Below are 19,682 nucleotides of genomic sequence, written 5' to 3'. Positions count from 1 at the left end.
TTTCCCCCTCCAAATTATGGATCTGATTAGTTTTGCAGGTAATTAATCTAGAAGAAAGAAAACTCAGATAAGGGGGGAGGATGTGTTAGTTATACAGAAGAGTGTATCCTAGATTACAAGCAAGAACAGCACATGCTCAAAACTACCTCATTGTTTTCTATGAAGGACTATTCTAATATTTCTAACTGCACCAAGCCTCTGAAAGTTACCAGTCCATCTATATGTGCTTCCACCTTTCCCCCTGTTTTTTTTATAACAACAAGAAAACCTCACCATAGCACAGTTCAGATAGGAGTTCTGTACGTAATCTAATAGTCAGAGTTAGACTAAAGTTTTAAACAATGCCTGGTTTGCTTTTCAGCAGAGGATTTCTCTCAGTGCTACTAGGGAAGAAAATAGCTTTGAAATTGGTGAAGTGAGCAGATAGTCCCTCCTTGTTCTCTGCTTGTCCTGCGCTTCTCTCAATAGGCTTGTATTGCTTGTGTCTCCTGCAAGGAATGTGCAACGTTAGTTGCTGAAGGACATTTAAATGATGTTAACTACTTCCCTGCATGCCCAGCACCTTTTTCCCCAAGAATTTATTCATCAGTTATTTAATGAAGAATCTTGATTATTAATTCTTGATATGTCAGACGTTCATCAGCACATCTTGTAAGAGTTTTAGAGCTAAATTAAATTTCTGTTTGTTAGGTTTTACTGCATCTATAAATTACATCATGCAGTTTGAGTTTGCCTACTGCTTACATGCAGTTCCCAGGCTTTCTAGTATTACTACTTGTACTTATGAGCACAGAATGTAATTTTCTATGAAAGTGTTCAAAATGTGCATATTTTCCAATGATTTTGTGGCTTAAGCCAGTAAGCTAATTTTCTTGAATATTTGCTGGAATATTTATGAACAGCAATAAAAAAAGAAATTAAAATATAGATAATGTTGTTGGTCTTGTTAACTTAAACTTCCGTTTTTGACAGTTCCTTGATCTGTTTTTAATGCTAGAAACTAGTGACTTACTTGTAAAGGACAAAAGCTCCAATGGCTGCAAACACTGCCAGCAGACCAAGGAAGATAAAGACACCTTCAGTTGTTCCTGATGATGACCCTAGAGTTCAGAAAGTAATTTGATTAAAAGTTACCCTCATTTTTATAGCGAGATAGATTTTTCTAAAGAAACATCATTTTTACTTGATTGTTGTACAGATTGAAGTACACTTAATACTTCTAATATGTTAAGCACTGGGGGTTAGTGACTTTGGCAGGAGGTGGTGCTTTCACATCCTAATCAGTTTAATTCTCAGTTCCACCAGAGTGTGAGCTGAGCTTTGCCAGTTTTCTCACAAGAGATGTTTCTGAGGTACATGGCTGCCCTTGTAGCATAGAATGGAACAAGGGGTCTTGCTGGCACCCCACAAGGTGAGGTTAATTTTCTCATTCTGGGAAACTAACTTTGGGCTGTGCCTGTCACTGAACTCTGCCTTCCGATTTGCCATCAACCATTTCACTCACATCTACTCCTACTTTCATTGCATCTGATGGAAGCAACCAAATTATTACAAGTAGTTTTTAAAAATTTGTGTCAAGTATCTAATTTTCCAGTTCAGAGGCTGTACCTTTATTGAGTTTACTGACAGTGAGACACATTTTCGATCCTCATAATAACAACAGTGTTTACACAATGAAGTACCCAAGAGCTGCATGTTGTCTTACCCTTCCAGTTGTTATTTTATAATTGCTGTCTATGAAAATCAAGATACCAAATCAGGGTTTACTTGGTGCACATGCCTCATATATGTCTCAGTTTGTTGATACAATTGTTTGTGAAGGCTTGACCTCATTCCTAGTTTACACAACATTCTTGCAGGGCTTATAGGGATTTAGCTTATTTGATGAATAAGGTAGGTCCTTGGACTATTCTGCAAGGCAACACAGACTGATGGGATAGGTCTAAGTCATAGGATTGCAACCTATCCAACAGCAATTTAAGCAAGTTAAAGGTGATGTTTTGTGATGCCTACATACAGGCACAATCCTGCCAGATTTCAAGGACTGGATGTTTAGGCATCAAATACTCAGACACTAATTTATGGGGTTTTCGGAAATTCATAAAATATTTGCTTTTTCTTGAAATGAGTGGAAAATTGTGCACATAAGAAATGTTTGCAAATGTTAGATGGGCACCTCTAGAATGTGACTCAAAGCAGCAACCAGTTTTAGATCCTAATTCTGCTTTGATTATAGTAGAAACCCTAAAGTACAACTTAGCTTACCCTTCTAAATGAAACCTAGGAAGACCATTTTTGTTGGTCTATAGTTAGCCTCTGTGAATACAGTTTTGAAAAATCCTACTGCATGCTTATTTTCATCTTTCAGAGCTGGAATACACTTACATGTCAGGCATTGTGCCTTAGTCACTATGAACAGACTTCCGTACAGCTAAATTTATACATAAATTAAATAAAATCAGCCAAAAATACTGTGGCAAATTACCACAAAGGGTCAGTTGCTTGGCTGATAGTAATTAAAGAGTTCAGAAGAGTCACAAGGATACTGCAGGGGAAGGTCAGGAAGGCAATGGAGTGGGAACAGAGGCACAGCATGATTATTTCGACTTCTGACTGAGGCCAAGTTTAATACCTGGTTCTGTCAAAGTCTGCTTGGATAACCACGAGCAAGACAGTGACAATCATTCAACCAAAGGTAAACCTCCTGTTCTGAAATAGTTACCGTGGGCAGGCTCTGTAGTCAATGAATGTTACACAGACCTTTCCAGAAGCTGATTCATCTCATCCTCATGTAAAAATAGAAACTTGGTCAAGGTCAGTGGGCTACAAAGAGGGCATGGGGCAACCAGCTCAGCTGTAGTTCTTGACTCTGTCTCAAGTGAGCTGAATTCTTCTTTGTTTCTCCTATTTCTCCATGTGTGGAGTAGGCTGCCTGGCATGTCCCCCACCTGCTTTTTCGCCCAACAGTTTTTTGTGGAAAAACACATTGTGGCTTAAGAACTGTTAGTATTCCTGTCATACTGAAGTGTTTGTGTAATTACTGTACTCATTGGATCGTAAACATAAATCAAACCAACTTCTAACATCTAAAATTCCTGGAGGGAAAAACCGTCTATGTGCACAGACTCCGAGACAAGCTGACACGGTCTTAGCTGAGGCCTCCAGGCATCATGAAACCTCCCCACAAACTGCCCTGCTCTCCCCCCTGCAGGGGAGCGACCTCAGGGAGCAGCTGCTCACAGGTGACCTGCGTCTGCTCTGTGTGGACTCACCTGCACTGACAGAAATCAGCGCGCTGGCGAGGGCTTGGCTTGTGTCATCCCCCAGGGTGATGTTTATACAGTACGTTCCAGGTTCCTCAAAAGCTCTCCTGATGGTGAGTAAGCATTCCTCAGTGACAGTGATAGGGTCACATACCACACTCTTGGATACCTGGCACGTGGGGTCAGACACTACTGTGCAGACATCTGTGGGGAGACTGGGAGAGGAAGAGAGAACACATTGCATCTGTGGAGTCCTGCTAGCCCGGTTCGTAGGCACATTGCGCTGGTGGCTGTTCAGTGAAATCAGTGGCACTGTAGTGATTTAAGAGTGTTTTATAAATACATTATATATGTGTTTCATATACATTTTATATACACATAGATTTTATAAAAATGTATATATACAATCTATACAAATGTGCTTGTTTTACATATTATTTAACGTCTTATGGCAAAGACAGAATTACTTGCCTCAAATCAGCTTATAAAGTCTGTTACCTTTAGTGCACACCATCAAGCAAAGAATGCAGATTCTTAATATGTAGAATCACGTGCCAAAAAAAGTAAACACTAACTTAAGAGAGGTTAATTGTTTTCAAGTTGCATTACCAAGACGATTCTTGTATTTCTCAGTCCTCTCAACTCTAATCCCCTTCTAGGAGCTAGGAATATTACAGCAATGTTTTCCTGTCCAAGAAACTGCATTTATTCTAAGTGTCAAAAAATCATGGCCAAAGAGAAAGAGTTTCCTTCCAATTTCGGCAGAACTGCTTCCCATCTTACAGTAAGTGCTGAAATCTTGTCTTGGCCAGAAAAATACAAAATTGTTTCTCCTTACTATCTAGTTCTCTTATTTTTACGAAGGCTTGACATTTTTTTCTGAATCCTAAGAGCCTGGCAATAACCTCTGTTGCTGTAGTTTACAGATGAGACTTGCATTATCTTTAGTTCTAGTCAAGACCTAGAAACACTGCAGTTCCCAACTTTTGTTCTTGCAGCCGCATCTAAGTGCAGACAGCATTCCAGCATGTAATTATTTTTAGAGAGGGAATATTGACAGTTTCATTCACACACTTACCTCCTTTGGCAGGTAACAACAAAGTCAACCAGTGAGTTTCCAGCTTGACTTTCTGTCATCTGGATGTTCATCATCTGAATAATATTAACCTCAAGGATTCCCTCTGGGAGAGGAAACAGATGTCAACGGTAGGACACACATGACAGGCTCTGAAGTCTATGTGTACAGAACCTCACGTGTTTGGCTGATGTTCAGTTCAGGTCCTGTTTTCCATAACTTCCTACCTCCCTTAGCACTCCTCTTGAAGGGTTTGAAAGCTGAGGAATGTTCCAGCGCTCTCCCTGTGAGGCTGCTCCTTTCTGCTCTGCTTTATTTTTCTATTATTATTATTATTAACTTATTTATTTTCCTAAATCACTTCCCTGTCCCACTACCCATGATTTCTCTGTGTGTCAAAGTCAATTCAACCTTATGTGAGCCAACCCTCAAGGCCAGTAAGCTTCAGGTGTGGCAGAGCCAGAAGCTGATGATATAGAAAGCAGAGATATGGTGCACATCTCCACCAGCTATTTTCCAGCCCATAATACATATAGGAACACCACATATAGCATGGAGGCAGCCATCAGCAGGTCCAAAACCACAGCCCAGCCTCATATGTCTGAAACCAAGGGGCCATAACCTCTGTGATTAGGTCCTGGCAGAGCACACAGAGAAACCACAGTCAGCCAGTTAGTTGTCTATACATTAATCTTTAAAAATGTCAGCTAGGTCCAAGAGAAGGATCTTATTGTGAGTCTCACATATTTTGATAAAAGGGAGCCTCAATAAGCATTATCTCTATGAGACATTGTTGTACATTATTGACCCCATTCCTCTGTTTGGGTGTTGATCCATGTCCTTACCTACAACAGAGATATCACTTCTGTAGTATCCATTTCTATAAATATGGCAGCCTCCATCTGGATTGTCTTCCATTGTCTCAACAGTGTCAGAAGAGTCTGCATTAGAAGATGCTTCAGTTGTTACTGTTCAGTTGACAGAAAAAGAATAGAGAAATTTAGAACAAGTTCTGCCTAGAGGTATTCTCAACATGGCCATATGTCTCAACTGCTTTCACTACATAGGTCACCAGTGACTTTGTGGCTGCGCAGTCATGTATGTACCTGTGTGGGATTATGGTAATAAGCCCTAAGGAAAACAGTCATGCCCAGTTGTAGAACCCTGGAGCGGCCTGGGTAGCCTCACTCCAAAAGCCACCTTTGTTAGTCACCCATGTCTGTGAAATAAAAGTGAGACTGCAAGGTTTGATATAATTAGACACTTTTTAAAAATTCCCAAATCAATTATAGAAAAAAATCCAAAGGCCAATAAAAGGTTTAAAATCCTCTCATTAAAAGCAGGTATTTTCCCATTGGTCTACATTACAGCTGGTGGAAAAATGAAGTAGGGAAGTGATGAAAGTGATATCTTTCCTTTCATTTTTCATTCTCACTCAACATTTTGGTAAAAGCACATATTAAAATTCTGGAATTTGAAAAATATAACCACATTTACAATTTAATAGTAGTAGTAGATAAATAATCAGGCTGAAACTACAGACCCTTTGTGAACCTTAAAACACTCTGAGATGATAAACCAGTGCTGAGCATAATGAAAATTATTCTGAAATATGACAGTGCATAACTTTAAAGTGGAAAAGCCATTATGGGATAGTGCCATGTGGAAATCCCATATTTTGCAATATGAGTAAGTTTTTATCTAGCTCAATCCAATATCATTTAATTTTGTGTGGAAGTTAATGCAAACCATATAAAAGTTTTCTGAAATACCTTTTTCTCACTTAAAATTTACATTGTACCTCAGAAGATGACCCTGAGTAGGCAAGGCTAAAACCACTTGACCTGGTGCAGGTAAGTATAAAACCAAATATATATCTAATGCATGTTCACCTGAGGACCTCTGTATGTAGTTACTGTGGTGGTAGAACTGGACGTGTGATGTGCTAAATCTGTAAGTGATACCTAACATAGAAGCATATAAGAGTTTATGCTTATTGATTCTGTCTGTAAACCAATTAATAGAGATTTTACAGAGCCTTGAAGCTCTTTCATTGATGACAATAGAACTTCTAAAGTTATGAACTTAAAATATGAGAATTTAGAGTTTTAGCATAGCTCCTAATATCACTGCTGTATGATAAGCTCTTACCTGCTGAGGTGGGCAGTGGCACAGTGGGTGTTACAGGCTTGCAAGGTACAGGTATAATGGCTTGGACAGTTAAATTCAGAGTGAAGTTTCCTTGCAGAGTGTAGGTGTGAGATGTAGTGGAACTGCTAGCTACAAATAAGCCGCTTCCATCTCCGAAATTCCACTTGTAGGAGATGGCAGAATTATTAAGATAGTAGCTGGGATCATGGATCTTCACATCAAATGTGATCGGTGAGTCTTTGATAAAAATTGAGTCTGAGATGTTGCGGTCATGTTTTTGGAATATACTCACAAATATTGGGATTTTGTCTGGAGGGGGAAAAAAAAAGCAAATAAATAAAGCATACATACCCGTCTGCAAACAGCAACCAGCTTCAAAGTCCCTGAACAGCAACAGTCAGAATGTGAGATATTAATATCTTTTACATTGGTTTCTACTTTGATTCAATTTACTGATCTGAGATGTGAATGTCAGTAGGAAACCGTTACCCAGAAAAGTATGGGAAGAAGTGAGGAGTCACAGGCATCTGTGGAGATTGCATTTCCTCTCGTAAATCATTTTTCATTACAAAGTAGAGGTGCCACAACTGAGCTAGATAAAAAGGTAAATTACTCTCAAGGGAATTTACCAGAGATACCACATTTGTATTGAAAGCCTTTCTCAGGCCAGTGTCTTCTTTTCCTACCAGCTGCTGCTTGTGCTGAATTCTTTTATCAGGTAAACAACAAATACCCCAGTATTTTATTACCATTTATTCCAGCACGCTCACCTGTTACGAGGTAAACGACACTTGCTCTTGCAATTGGAATGTATGCCGAGCGTCCTCTCCTGTAAATGGCTACCGCCATCGTGTGTTGGCCGAGGGTGATATTTGCTGTGTTGACTGAAAACACTGCTGAAGATCCTCCTGTTGTTTCGTGGTAATGACCTGAAACAGAACATGGACTTACAGATAATGTTTTCCCCTTCAGCCTGGCTGCAAGTTAAGAGAAGCAACATCTCTGTGAATTTTGCATTGTCTAAATCAAAATGAATAGTTTAAAATTCTTTCAGTAATCTGGCAGGTGTTTTTGGACGACTGAGTACTTCTACAACGTGTTTACTCCAATTATTTCTGTGTTTTTCAAAGGTGTCAGAAAGATGTCCTGAATGACACTAATCTAAGAAAAATTTGCCAAGGCATTTACATCTTTCCAAAGCAATTACGTTACATTTAGTCATTAGGATTTTGTAGTGGATAGTGTTAGCTTTTAGGCATTTTAAGTGATCTTGTGTTTGTATGCTTTCAGTGTAGCAAGAAGATACAATACCTCCTGCTTCATACCCTAGAGCCCTATAAATTTACTTCTCTTTGTAAGAGCTGGTTGAGGCAGGTGAAGAGAATCACCTCTATGTAAAATGTGGGACACGATTATTATTATTCCTCATGCTGATACTGATGATAATACAGATTTGACTTAGGATATTCAGATTTAGTATATAGCCAAGGTCAGAAATAGCCCAACTGTTACATACTCAGGAGCTGGAAACACTGAAAATCAGCATCTGTGACCAGATCAGTGCCACACAGTCAGTGGCAGTTTTCACCTCCCCAGGGGCAAGAAGTACTGCACCGTTAAACTGATTTGAAAATGTACAGCCCTATGGTCTCAAGTTTAAGAATCTGAAGCGGCAGAGAGCTGCCAACAAATCATCTGACTGACCTGCTCAGACCCTCTGTTTTCCTAGAACAGAATCTTGAGTACTACTGAAAGGAAATTAATTTTCTTCGGAGGAAGTACTGTGAATGCAGATTTAAAGAGAATCTCCTGGTAATCCATAATTTCCAGAACAAGCAGGTCATGGCCTCTTTGGAAAGTGAGGAATGAGTTTGGGATCTCCACTCAAGAGTGTGAAATCTTTTTGCACAGACTTTTAATAAAACATACTAGACAAATCAGTTAGTGTACAGAGTGAATATAAGCTTTGCAGCACCAACCAAACCAAGGGATGTGTTGCATTACTAACCAAACGTGTGAAACACATAGACAAAGTTCCTTCTCCTCCAGCCAGGGTAATGAGGGAAAGGTCTCCCATCTGGAAATACATTATGGCTGTGGTTGCCTGTGCAGTTTTCCCAGTGGCAGCTGTCGATCCATTCAGTCCAGTTGTAGACATAGACTTGCTGATCCTGGGAAGCTGGAATATCTAGGTGTAAAAATAGGACAACTTCCTGGTCAGCTAAGAAATGTGCAGAAAGGCAGGAAATAGGAGGTAGGCACTCCAGGTTACCACAGTTACTGCACTTAAACAGCACCTTAAGTGGAATATTTTTAGGCTGACAATTTTTTCTAGGATTGTGCTTTGTTTTTTAAAGTAAACACCAAATTGTTCTGGCTTAGCAGTGTTTTATTTAGAAAATTAGAATATTTTACTGTCTCATGGGCCAGACTTGCTGTTGACTGCACAGGATGCTACTGTTCAACTGGAGTAGTGGGGCTACCTGAACACCTGGCAAGCAGAATCCAAAATTTTAAGTAGAAATAGCAGTGGAAGCACTGTGAGGAAGTGGCTTACTTTGTTTTGTCAGAAGAGTTTTTTATGGCATCTCTAAATAACCTGGGCATGAATTTCAGTTCCCTTCTGAATAGTAAAAAGTTTCCTTCCTCAAACAGCAGAACAGATATTAAGTAGAGAATAGATATCAACTGTTAACAAAATATTAGACAGTCTAAAAGCAGAACTCAGACTGACCAAAAATTTACTGATATGCTTTGAAATTTTAATTACTTTGATCAGTAAAACAATTTGTTGTACGTTTGTAAATTCAGAGGAAGAAAGGTACGAAAGCCTGTTCCACTCTAGATCCAGCAGCCTCAAACACTGGAATTGTGGTAGGGTTTTTGCTTCATGTAATGGTGAACGAGATGGAAAAAAGGTGATTCTCTGATTAAAATGTTGCTTGATTTTTATATTATTTATTTCTCTGTTTATTTTTAATTTTTAAAATGTGTGAAAGTGAGATTTACTCTCTGTTGAAGGTATTTCAAGATGCAGATGATGGTTAATGAGTTCTGTAATTCCTATTTTTTTTAAAAAAAATCTTAATTTTATAAACTGACAGCTTTATAAATTTGGAAGAAAATAGTATGACTGTGCAACTTTCTGACTGAGTTGAAAAGCAGAGAGTTTTCTTGGGAAGCCAAATTAACATCATTGGTTTGGGCTGGCAATTTTATAGTGAAGGCAAATCTTAAATTACCTGGTCATTATATACAGCAGGTGCAGAACAGTAAAAATACCACAGTGATCTTCTGAGAAAAGAAACTGGTGGGCACTGGTTAGACACGAGTTAAAAGCAACGTGGCTGTTGTTCCTAGGGTGCATCTCTGATGTTTTCAGAGGTTCATGATGTGTTCCCACCAGCACCGCAGTCAGAGGTGTGTACAGTGCAGGGGGATGGCTATTACCTACCCTGGGTACAGTTTCTGTCATATATTACGTTGCCATCATTATCCTCTTTCTGGCACTTGGGAAACTGAAGAGTCACAACAAAAGTCACGTCAGATCCTACCAGTGCTGGGCTATCAGTGTCCAGTTTGGCTGTCACCCTTCCACCTGTACAAAAGAGAAGTGGTCTTCGTTGCAGTAAAGAACACATCAGAGCAGCAGCTTTGCACTATTTACATTAGAAATGCTTTACAGATTCCTCTGTTTCCAAGGGCTCTTGTGCTCTTCAGTCACTTGCACTCTTACTGAAATCCTAACTTAGAACAATCAGAGGGACTCATCATATCCTTCCACAGTACTTGCTGGTCTGTCATTCATTTCCTTCTTAGAGCTCAGAATATGTTTGTTTTACCCATGGGGGTCAACATATTCCAAAGGAGAACATTTTGCTGCTCCCTGGGGATACAGCCTTTAGACCTCAGCTCAGACCAGGTGATAATAAATAGGGTCTTCAGTGAAGCTGTCAAACTGAAGCCCACAATGCTCTACTGAGGTAGCAGTTCAAGCTACCTGTCCTCACAGGGATATTTCAAATAATGGATTGTCCTAGGGCCCTGGTCATCTTCCTAATAAGTATTAATGTCCGAGACAACGAGTCTTGGGAAAGCATTTACTGTAACGACTCACTCTTCTGCTTTCTCACAGTGTACTGGGAATGGTATCAAAGCCAATCATCTCTAATCTGCTAATCCTTGCAGCACTGGTAGATATTTCACCTCTGAGAAAGCACTACAGTGCCCGCACTCTTCAATGGGGTGGATTTTCTGGCCAATTTTCTCAGTGTCTTTGAAATGCATATGAATGTGCAATCACCTTTCCAGCAGTCCTTCCATCTGGGATCTCCTTCTTCCCAGAAAGGATAAAGCTTTTCATTCCATTCATTCTGGTCACTAGACCAGCCTCGTATATTCTTGTAGGATGTGACAGGAGAAGTTCTTCCATTGCTCATCACATCTTGAAACTCTAGAGAAAAATGAACGTGCAATGTAATAGCAGCTTCCCTACCACCCTCTAAACACATTGTTCTGGTGCTGAACAGTCTTCTTATTATGCCTACATTCTTGTACTGATTAGAAAACACCTCACCACTAGAAAGTTATGGAATTTTATCATCACAGCTATAAACACATCAACTATAACCAACACAAAGACAATTCCACCACTGACAGACTGACACTTTTATACTTGCACTATTGCAAGCTTTCCAGAGAAAGAATAAAAAGGTTTACCACATTTTGAATGTGTCAGAGCAATGGTCTGTATGAATGCACATAACCATGCAAAAATCAGGCTAGTTGTACAGAGGTTGCTTCATTATTGACTGCTTTGTTCTTGCCTGGTGATAAATCTATGAGTAAGATGCTAACAGGATAAATTCACTCTGTGTCTGAGTTGTACTCTAGAGGAGGTTATGGCAGGAATTCATTTTGACCCAGTGAAGCTTCTCTGGTGAGCTGGCTGGTGATTTCGGTGAGAGGGCAGAAGCAATTGTAACAGAAGCTGGTATTTCCAGAAAAGGAATTTAGAGCTGACTGGTAAATTCCATGTGTTTATAACATAGCAACAAAACATATTAGCTTCATGCCTGTTACTTTAAAATGGCTCAGAACTCCTTCTTCTCATATAACTACAAATTATGGGCTCAAACTTTTCCCAGGCCTTCTAGGATCCCTCTTTCTGTCACAAAGTACACATAATGAAAAGCAAAGTAAATATCCAAGTAACATGTAGGAACACGTCAGCCACTGTAGGATGCCATAAAACTATATTTGTAAGTAGGCTCAAAGGCAGAGTTCCATTAAAAGCCCGGGGGCTTTAAACAACTCTGTCATGTTAATCAGGTAACTGCTGGGTGTGCCATTCTGTCACAACATCAAGGGATTTATGATTTCTGCTTTATTCATGGCTTTATTTCAAAGGTAGCTGATGCTGAATGCTTCTGAGATCTTTGCCTGAGTGCAGCAAAGAGCTGGATGATTTCAAGGCAAATGCAGAGACCTGTAGGAAGGGCAGGAATGGCCCTGTGTTCTGTAACGTAACCAGCTTCACCTGAGTTTCTCTGGGTTTTTGAAGAGATACAGAGCAGGTGTAGCCAGTCTAAAGACGGTCTTTATGGGCATGTGACTCCTAATTTTACTGCAAGGGAAAACCAGAGAAACAGCACCGAAGAGGAAGGAGCTGCTGTCTCTTGCTCTTTTGTTGCCCAGTGAGATTTTTGCTTGCTGGGAAGGACACCCCTTGGCCAGTTCCACCTCAATAGTCACTCTGAACTGAAGCCCTTAGCTCTCTCCTCAGTCTTGAGGACTGAAAGGTTCAAGGAAAATAACAGATTTTGCACTCCAAAACATGTTTTCCCACGGTATTTTGCCCTACAGGATTTCCCCACAGTCCCACTTAAAACACTTGAATCAAATCTTTCCTGCAGATTTAATATATTTTGATATGAGCAAAGCATAACATCGTGGCTGCTATTTACTTAGTGGCCTGTATCATATGCTGTATTGTTTTCAGTCTTGGTCAGAAGAAGAGTTGGGTAATGTTCTTTAGAAACTTTTCTCAGGATAAAAACTGATTAGCAATGATAAAAGTATTTCACAAAGGCTTATCAAGTTCAATTACATTTTAGGTCATTAAATTAATGTTATCTTGTTTCAAAGTAAGTGGCTAGGGATTTTTTCATAGTTTCTTTTTCCCATTCTCTTTGATTTTATCTAAAAATTATTTAATGAGTAAAAATGTTTTGATTTTGTCAGATCAAAACATTTCAATCATTGGGTTTCCCCCAAATGCTCTATTAATCAAAAAGAGCTGGATGAACACTTTTAATTTTATAAATGCTTTTAATTTTGGATTTTCAATAACAATTCTTTAATTCAGAAGTAATTTTCCTGTCCAGCTTTGGTAAAAACCGTGGTCACTGCTTCTAAAACACAAGCTCCTTAGGCATTTCTCTGCCTCCCTGATGTGCTTTGTTTATTTCAATCAAATATAAAATATTTCACAAGCTCCAGGACAAGACCAAGACTTTTTTTTCAGAGGAGCAAAGACTTCAGCACTATTTTCTATAACACATGGAGCTGAGGATTTTCAGTTGCTGAACTTAAAGGAACAAAAAGCTCTAATGTATTTCTTCTTTAACAAAGAAAAACACTCTGGAACAGATGTTGGTCACAACCAAAATTAGAGCAATTCTGTTCAAAATACGACACTCCAAGGAAATGATTACTGTAATGGGTTTGGTGAGGTGATTGTAGGAGAAAAGATCTTATACTCTGATACACTTTCTCCTTCTGTAGCAAAAGCAAGAAGTTCAGCATTTCCTGTGATACTGTGTTAGCCATGAAAGAGAGAACAAAAGCCAATGCTAGAACAACAGCAATAAAAAGATGACCCAGCTAAAGAGGATGAAAGTGTATTAGAAGAAAAAAGGCTGATGTTGTGGCCAAGTTAAGAAGAGTTAAGAAAATAATGTAAACTTTCTAAAGTTACATGTAGGAATGTAATAAAGCAGGACAAAAAATAATTTGAGGAACAACTTGCAAAAACATAAAAACTACTAATTAATTTTTTGGTTTTTTTCAAATACAGAAGTAGCGGAAAGCATGTCAGCAAGTCTGTAGGGCCAAAAGATGATAGCTATACAAAAGAAGCATTCAGGGAAGGTAAAGGAGTAGCATAAAAGTCAAATACGTTAGTTTACATTTTCATTCACAAAGGAGGACCATAAGAGGTTTCTGTTCTAGAATTTTTCTTCACAGTGATGGAGAATCTATCTCAAAATGAAGTACTGGCACACATAATAATATAGAACAAATCAACAAAATGAAGAAATCATCTGGATAGGATGGCTCAAAAAGTGTGGACGTTACTGAAAAGTGAGATAAATGACCTAATAAACATAGCTTGTAAAATCTTGCTTAAAATTGCTTCAGTGGCTGAGAAACAAAATTTGGCAAATGTGCTGACAGTTCTTAAAACCCTTCCATGTAAGATTTAGACAATTACAAAAAGTTTGAGGTTCAAACCGGAGAAGCTGGTAGAAACAGCAGTGAAGAACAGAATTAGCAGATACAGTGGATTAATATGCTGTGCCATAAAAGGACCACATTCCTCACAAATATATTCAAGTTTTGCTGAGGGAGCCAGAGAGCATGGGAACAAGGCTGACCTGCTTGTTCCAGTCTGTTTGAGTTCCAGACAGCATTTAATAAGGAACATCACTAAATGCACGTAAAGCAACTAAGTTACCGTGGGATAAGAATGCAGGATTTCACAAGAATAAATAACTGGTTAGGATACATGAACCAAAGGTTATTAATAAATGGCCAGTTTTCTCAATTGCTGAAATAATTTTAAATGTTCATAATCTGGTAAACAGCAAAGCTCTTCAATCTGATGAAGATAGTGTCTTAAAGTAATGGAGGAGAGGACTGTGAAACTCAATGACTGAAGAATAAAACGATACAAAATTCAGCACAGTTAAATATAACTTTGCCTACAGAAATTAGCTATTGCCACTGAGAAAAGAGATCCTGTAGCTTTACAGTTTTCAATGCAGTGTCCATTGGTAGTTGAAAAAACTAGGAAAAGGCTAGATAGAGAATGAAGATGAAAATGGCATTATAGCATTGTATAACTCTGTGTGTGATCATGTCTGTTCCGTGCAGGTTATAAAAGCTGAAAAAATACAGAGAGAGGTGATGACGGTGCTACAAGGGGACAGAATTGTTTCCATAAAAGGAACAGTTAAATAGACTGCATCTTGAGCCTGGAGAAGAGGTGAGAGAGGAGAATATAAAAAAAAGAATCACTAACAGCATGGAGGAAGAAGCAGTTTGACACAGTTTCTGAAAGTACAAAAGTTAAGGAGAATCAAATGAAACCAGCAGGTTACAGGTTCTAAGCATATAAATGGTATTTTTTCATGTAAGGCACGGCTAAAGTGTGAAATTTCTTGCTGGCGAAATGTTGCATATGCCAAAAATTTACACGGGTTGCAAAGTGCATGAACGGATGGAAGAAGGTCCAGTAAAAACTGTTAAATACAATAACTCTGCATCTGACAGAGGCAGTACTGGTTCTATAAATCATCAGAGGGTGGGGAAGCATCCTGAGTAAATACCAGTCTACACTTGCCCAGTTATGCATCCATTACTGTTTCCCACTGGAGACAGGTACAAGGCTAAATGGATGCTCAGACAGACCTCGTCTTTTAAGGTCTTCAGTTTCCTTACTGTAGATGCTGGAATTTGAGCCTAAAACCCCAGCTCTGGAATCCCAGCTCTGAGCTCAGGCAGTCTGCCGAAGACTTGAGTCAAGATGGGAGCCTGGCAAGAAGCAGAGGACCAGCCCAATGCCTACTCTGCATGGCTTGAGGAGCTAATTCCTTGGCTGGGCTTTCTGAGGTTTGGAATCCACAGTTCTGGGTGTCCTGGTCAGGACCACTGCCTCTGACCTGTCCTCTCCGTGCCACAGCTGAGCTGGGCAAACTGGGAGAAGCCCAGTCTCCATCTGCCTTTTTAGCCACACTTGAGCTGGGGAAATACTGTTAGAAATTTGTTGAAATGATCCAAGGCTTAGCTCCACTCAGCTCCACGTAACTGCGGAGCACAGGGAGCAGAAAACTGAACAGCTCTAGGCACATTTCTGCGGCTCAGGTGGCACTTCTACCCAGAGCCAGGCTGAGGAGGAACCAGCTGCCGCCCACCGGTTCCCGAGCACAGCTCCAGCAACGGCTGCGCGTGCGAGGAGCGACCGCTCGGCCCTGCGCCGGCCTGGGGCGTGCAACCCACGAGGCAGGGAGAGAGGACGAGGCGGAGGGAGCACTCACGTGTGGCGGCAGCGCACAGCACCGCTTCGGTCAGGAGCAGGAGTCCCAGGTGGTGCCGCAGGACGCCCATGCTGCCGGAGACCCTGCGCCGGCTCAGCGCACGCGGGGCAGCGGGGAGCGCCCGGTGCCCGCAGACGGAAACTCCTCCGGTCCCTGCTGAGACCTGAGAATGAGGTTTCACCACTGCTCTGCTCTCCGATTAAATGTAGGGCCCCAGGATTCATCATGTGATGGAATTAAGCAGAGATGCATGATTTTGTCTTCAGTTTCTTTCAGCTCATGTGCTTATGACTCACTCCTTTTGCTTTCAGCATTCCCTGGGATTTCTGAGAGACCTGTTTAGAGCCACACCACTTACCCTGCAGGCATTTTTATACTGGTTTTGCACTATGGTAAATTTTTGTACTTAATTTGCTTTTAAATTAGGAACGCTTATTTCCAGAAATCCAAATTAACTCTTGCCCCAGCCTGATTTGCAAGTGTTCCTGCAACAGCTTACTGCATTTGATGGACCCACCACTACTTAACCATGTGTTTCTCCCCACATGCTGGGCAACGACTATAAATTAAATGGAGACTGGCCAATTCTAACACATCGCTGGACTTGGCTCCTGATCAGAGTTGACTGTTAACGAAGACATTATTTTAACATTTAGTGGGCAGGTGCATGTACTGTTTGACCGTGGTTGCACATACGATGTGCCCATGGTTAAAGTGAGGACACAGAGCATATGTAGTGATGACCAGTCAATATCTAGCTCACAAGTTGCCATGACCTACACACAGACAAGTACTTCAATGTATGTACTTCATGGTGTGTAGAGATAAAGGAAAAAAAGACTTTGCTGCCCAGCCTAATAAGGAAGTATAACCAACGGCTCAAAAGGAGTGTGGTAATACAGGCAGGCAGGCAAACACTGTGCTTAGTGGTTCAAATTCAGGTTCAACATGCTTCACCAGGCAGTGCAGCAGCTGAATTTCATTGCAGCCCTGGCAGCCTCATAAAGTTTCTTGCTTTTGTTTGCAGCAAAGAGCAAGCTTTGGTGAGAGGACATGGCATAGAAGCAAATACAGTCCTCAAGACAGGAGTTCAGTAGTGGTTTCAGTGGTTCCAAAGTATACTGGGAATTCAGACTCTGGCTAGCCAGAAACCAGTAATTTGGGCAATGCTAAACCATTTTTATTTTGGGTAGGGCAGGTGGAAGTCTGTAAATCTAAGGCACTGCCAGGAGAATTAGGAGATTGCCCAATGGAAGGAGATTTTAGAACTGTGACTACTTATTGTTTTTTGGTTTGTTCTTAGTTTCTTCCACTTTTCTACCATTTTCTATTAGCTCTCTAAGTTATTGTCACTACCCAGAGTGCCCCAGCCACTCTCTCAATAACGCAGGCCCTGATGTCCAGTGCTGTGCATCTTGCATACGTAGACTCCATGATTCAGCAGCCTCCTGGCTGCAACCCACCCTCCCTCCTACTGCCAGCCAAGGGGAAGGGTGAAGGCAATCGCCTTAGGGATACTGGGCTTGTTTAAACTAAGCCCTCATTATTTGGCAGAAAGGAGAGGGAGCATAAACCAAAGTCAAAGCTGTGACTGACTATGCAAAAAAATCATCTGACTGCAGCGTCCTCATGTGATTGTTGCTTTTCTGTTGTTATTAAATCAACTACATTCCCAGTTGAAATGTTAGGTTTTGAAGCCATTCACAATTATTTTTTAAACCTTATGGGACATTAACTTTAATTGCACTCCTTTGTTTCCAGGTTGTTGATCCTAGAAGTGAAAAGTGACCTTTGAACACTGTGTTTCAGCACTTGGGGCCTGATCCAAAGCCCGGTGGGGAGAAAAGAGGTTTGAATGCTCATCCTCAACAGGGTTTTGAGAATCACCAGAGGAAAACTGCTGACAACAAATGCCCGTTAATTAAAACCAAAAATTTATCAGCCTAAAAACAATAGTTGGTTAGGATGGATTTTTTGCCATGTTATTTGATACATGAAATTGTTACATAAATATTGAGTGACACTCTCAATAAGGGCCAGCTGGTGGAAATTATTAAACACGTTGTAAATAGACTTCAGGGGCACTGAGGATCAGGCCTGTGGTTAGAGGAATGTACAGCCACCAGGCTGGGGTAATGACTAAAAGGTGGCTGCACTGTGACACTCCAGTCCTTTGTATTCTCCCTCCTCATCTCTTGGGCATTAGAGCAGATGTTGCTGGAGGACAGACAGAAAATGTTTGGATCTGCTTGTGCTGTGGCTGCAGCCAACAGTGCTAGCAAGAAAGGAGAAGAGAAGCTATATAAGAAGGGAAGAAAGAGCTAGCAGGAGCAGAGACATAAAAGGAATGAAAAATAAAAAAGCCAAGAAAAAGTATGAGAGGTGAAGACTGAAGGGACCATTTGAAAACTGAGCTGACTTCTCCAGGTGTCCCACTTGTAGCTGACTATGTCTGAAGATGCATCCATCTGTTGCTTGAAGCTGGTTGATCATCACCAGATCTTAAATTAACTTCACATTTTTTTCCATTATTGCTCTTGGTCTCTGTGAAACAGCTTTGCAGTTAAAACAAGTGAACTGAATTGTGCAGCTGTAAAAGAGAAAAGATTTAAAATAGATCCTAAATATTATCCTAGCAAAGGAACACATTCAGAGAATATTTAGGGCTTAATCTGACAAAGAGGTGGGTGGGTGGGAAGTGCTTGTTACTTCACAGCTTTAGTGCCTCAGTTATTAAAGCTCCTTGAAGAGATATACATCTCTGCTACCTGAAGGCCTGTCAGATGACAGGGTGTGAGCACATCATGTGTACCTGCATGTCTAGACTGTGACAGAGCTGGCACGCTCACGCTGCTATCACACCACCATCACTGCAACACGAGTACAAGAATTGTTAATTGCTGCTGACAGGAACTTGGGGGGAGGGAGGGGGAACTGGATTTGAGGAATGAACTTGACTTCAGGCCAAGCCAGCAGAGGAAAGTGAGACAATCTTGTTTTGGCAGCCAGGTACTTGTAGGTAAATGCTGCCTGCCATTACCAGTGGGCTTTTGAGGGAACTCTGCTTAAGGCTGGACAAATTCCCTTTCTGGGAAGGAATCATCTGTGTCTCGCTTCACATGGGGCAGCAGCAGTCAGCTGACTGAACCAAACATGTAAACAAAGCTATCCCAGCACTCTGCAGACTTTCTTCTTGTGCTGGTGGGGAAACAGCTCAACAAAAGATCCCAATCAGTTTATGGCACCATCCAGCTCAGTTTATCACTGGAAATTAATTAACCCTTGCACCTGAACCAACAGGTTTTCAGTAATTCCAGCATCTTCCTTTTTTGCTTTTATGGTAGCTGAAGCTACACATTATACTATGTTTTATAGGAAAGTATTTCCTTGCAGTCATACTTTTCTCCACATTCCTGTGTGGGGGTTGATGTTTTCCAAACTTGGTACTTGACCACAGCATATGATTCTAGAGAATTTTTTTTTTTGTGAAATAATAATAATTTTTGGCCTGATTTCCTCTAGAGGGAAGGCTCAAATGAGCGTGCCAGCTCTCCACCTTTTAAGGGATGTCTCTCTGTTGGTGCCTCCCTACAAACACTAAACTCACTGCTTGGTCACAGCCACATGTGTGACAGACTGCCCCAAGATGCCCCATGAAAGCAGATTGTGGGCAAGGTAGCGGAACCCAAGAAATCATCTGCAGTGCTTTGACATCAGCAAATCTTCATGAGAGCTCAGCCTTAAGATACCCATCCACAGAGCGCCCCAGTCCACTCATCCCTCACCACACCATGCATCTTTTTCTAAAGGTGCATAAACAAACCAAGTTTTTTCAATGTCTTTAGGCAGTTTGGATCTTTTTCAGCTATGGTG

The 19,682-nt window shown here is 40.7% G+C and overlaps 1 protein-coding gene across 1 annotated transcript; it reads right to left on the bottom strand.

Moving 5' to 3' along the window:
- Window positions 1–334: 334 nt before the first annotated feature.
- On the bottom strand, window positions 335–15,879 carry GPNMB (glycoprotein (transmembrane) nmb). Its single transcript, XM_008937734.1, has 11 exons — window positions 15,810–15,879; window positions 10,793–10,942; window positions 9,944–10,087; window positions 8,498–8,677; window positions 7,260–7,418; window positions 6,490–6,798; window positions 5,184–5,306; window positions 4,342–4,444; window positions 3,273–3,478; window positions 1,013–1,100; window positions 335–488 (listed from the first exon to the last, which is right to left on the bottom strand). The coding sequence occupies exons 1-11, from the start codon at window positions 15,877–15,879 to the stop codon at window positions 335–337; spliced, it is 1,686 nt and encodes a 561-aa protein (XP_008935982.1).
- Between the last annotated feature and the right edge of the window lie 3,803 nt (window positions 15,880–19,682).

Source organism: Merops nubicus, unplaced genomic scaffold, assembly GCF_000691845.1.
Source record: "Merops nubicus isolate BGI_N331 unplaced genomic scaffold, ASM69184v1 Scaffold263, whole genome shotgun sequence".
Classification (NCBI taxonomy): domain Eukaryota; kingdom Metazoa; phylum Chordata; class Aves; order Coraciiformes; family Meropidae; genus Merops; species Merops nubicus.
This window is presented reverse-complemented; position numbering and strand designations above follow the sequence as displayed.

Bases quoted from the DNA above. Each gene is read 5' to 3' on its own strand.
- GPNMB (XM_008937734.1), bottom strand. From the start codon at position 15,879: ATGGGCGTCCTGCGGCACCACCTGGGACTCCTGCTCCTGACCGAAGCG. The intron at 4,445-5,183 runs GTAAGGACATGG...TTCCTCTCCCAG, and splicing joins AAGTGATATCTCTGTTGTAG to AGGGAATCCTTGAGGTTAAT. The intron at 3,479-4,341 runs GTAAGTGTGTGA...TTCCTCTCCCAG, and splicing joins GTTGTTACCTGCCAAAGGAG to TCTCCCCACAGATGTCTGCA.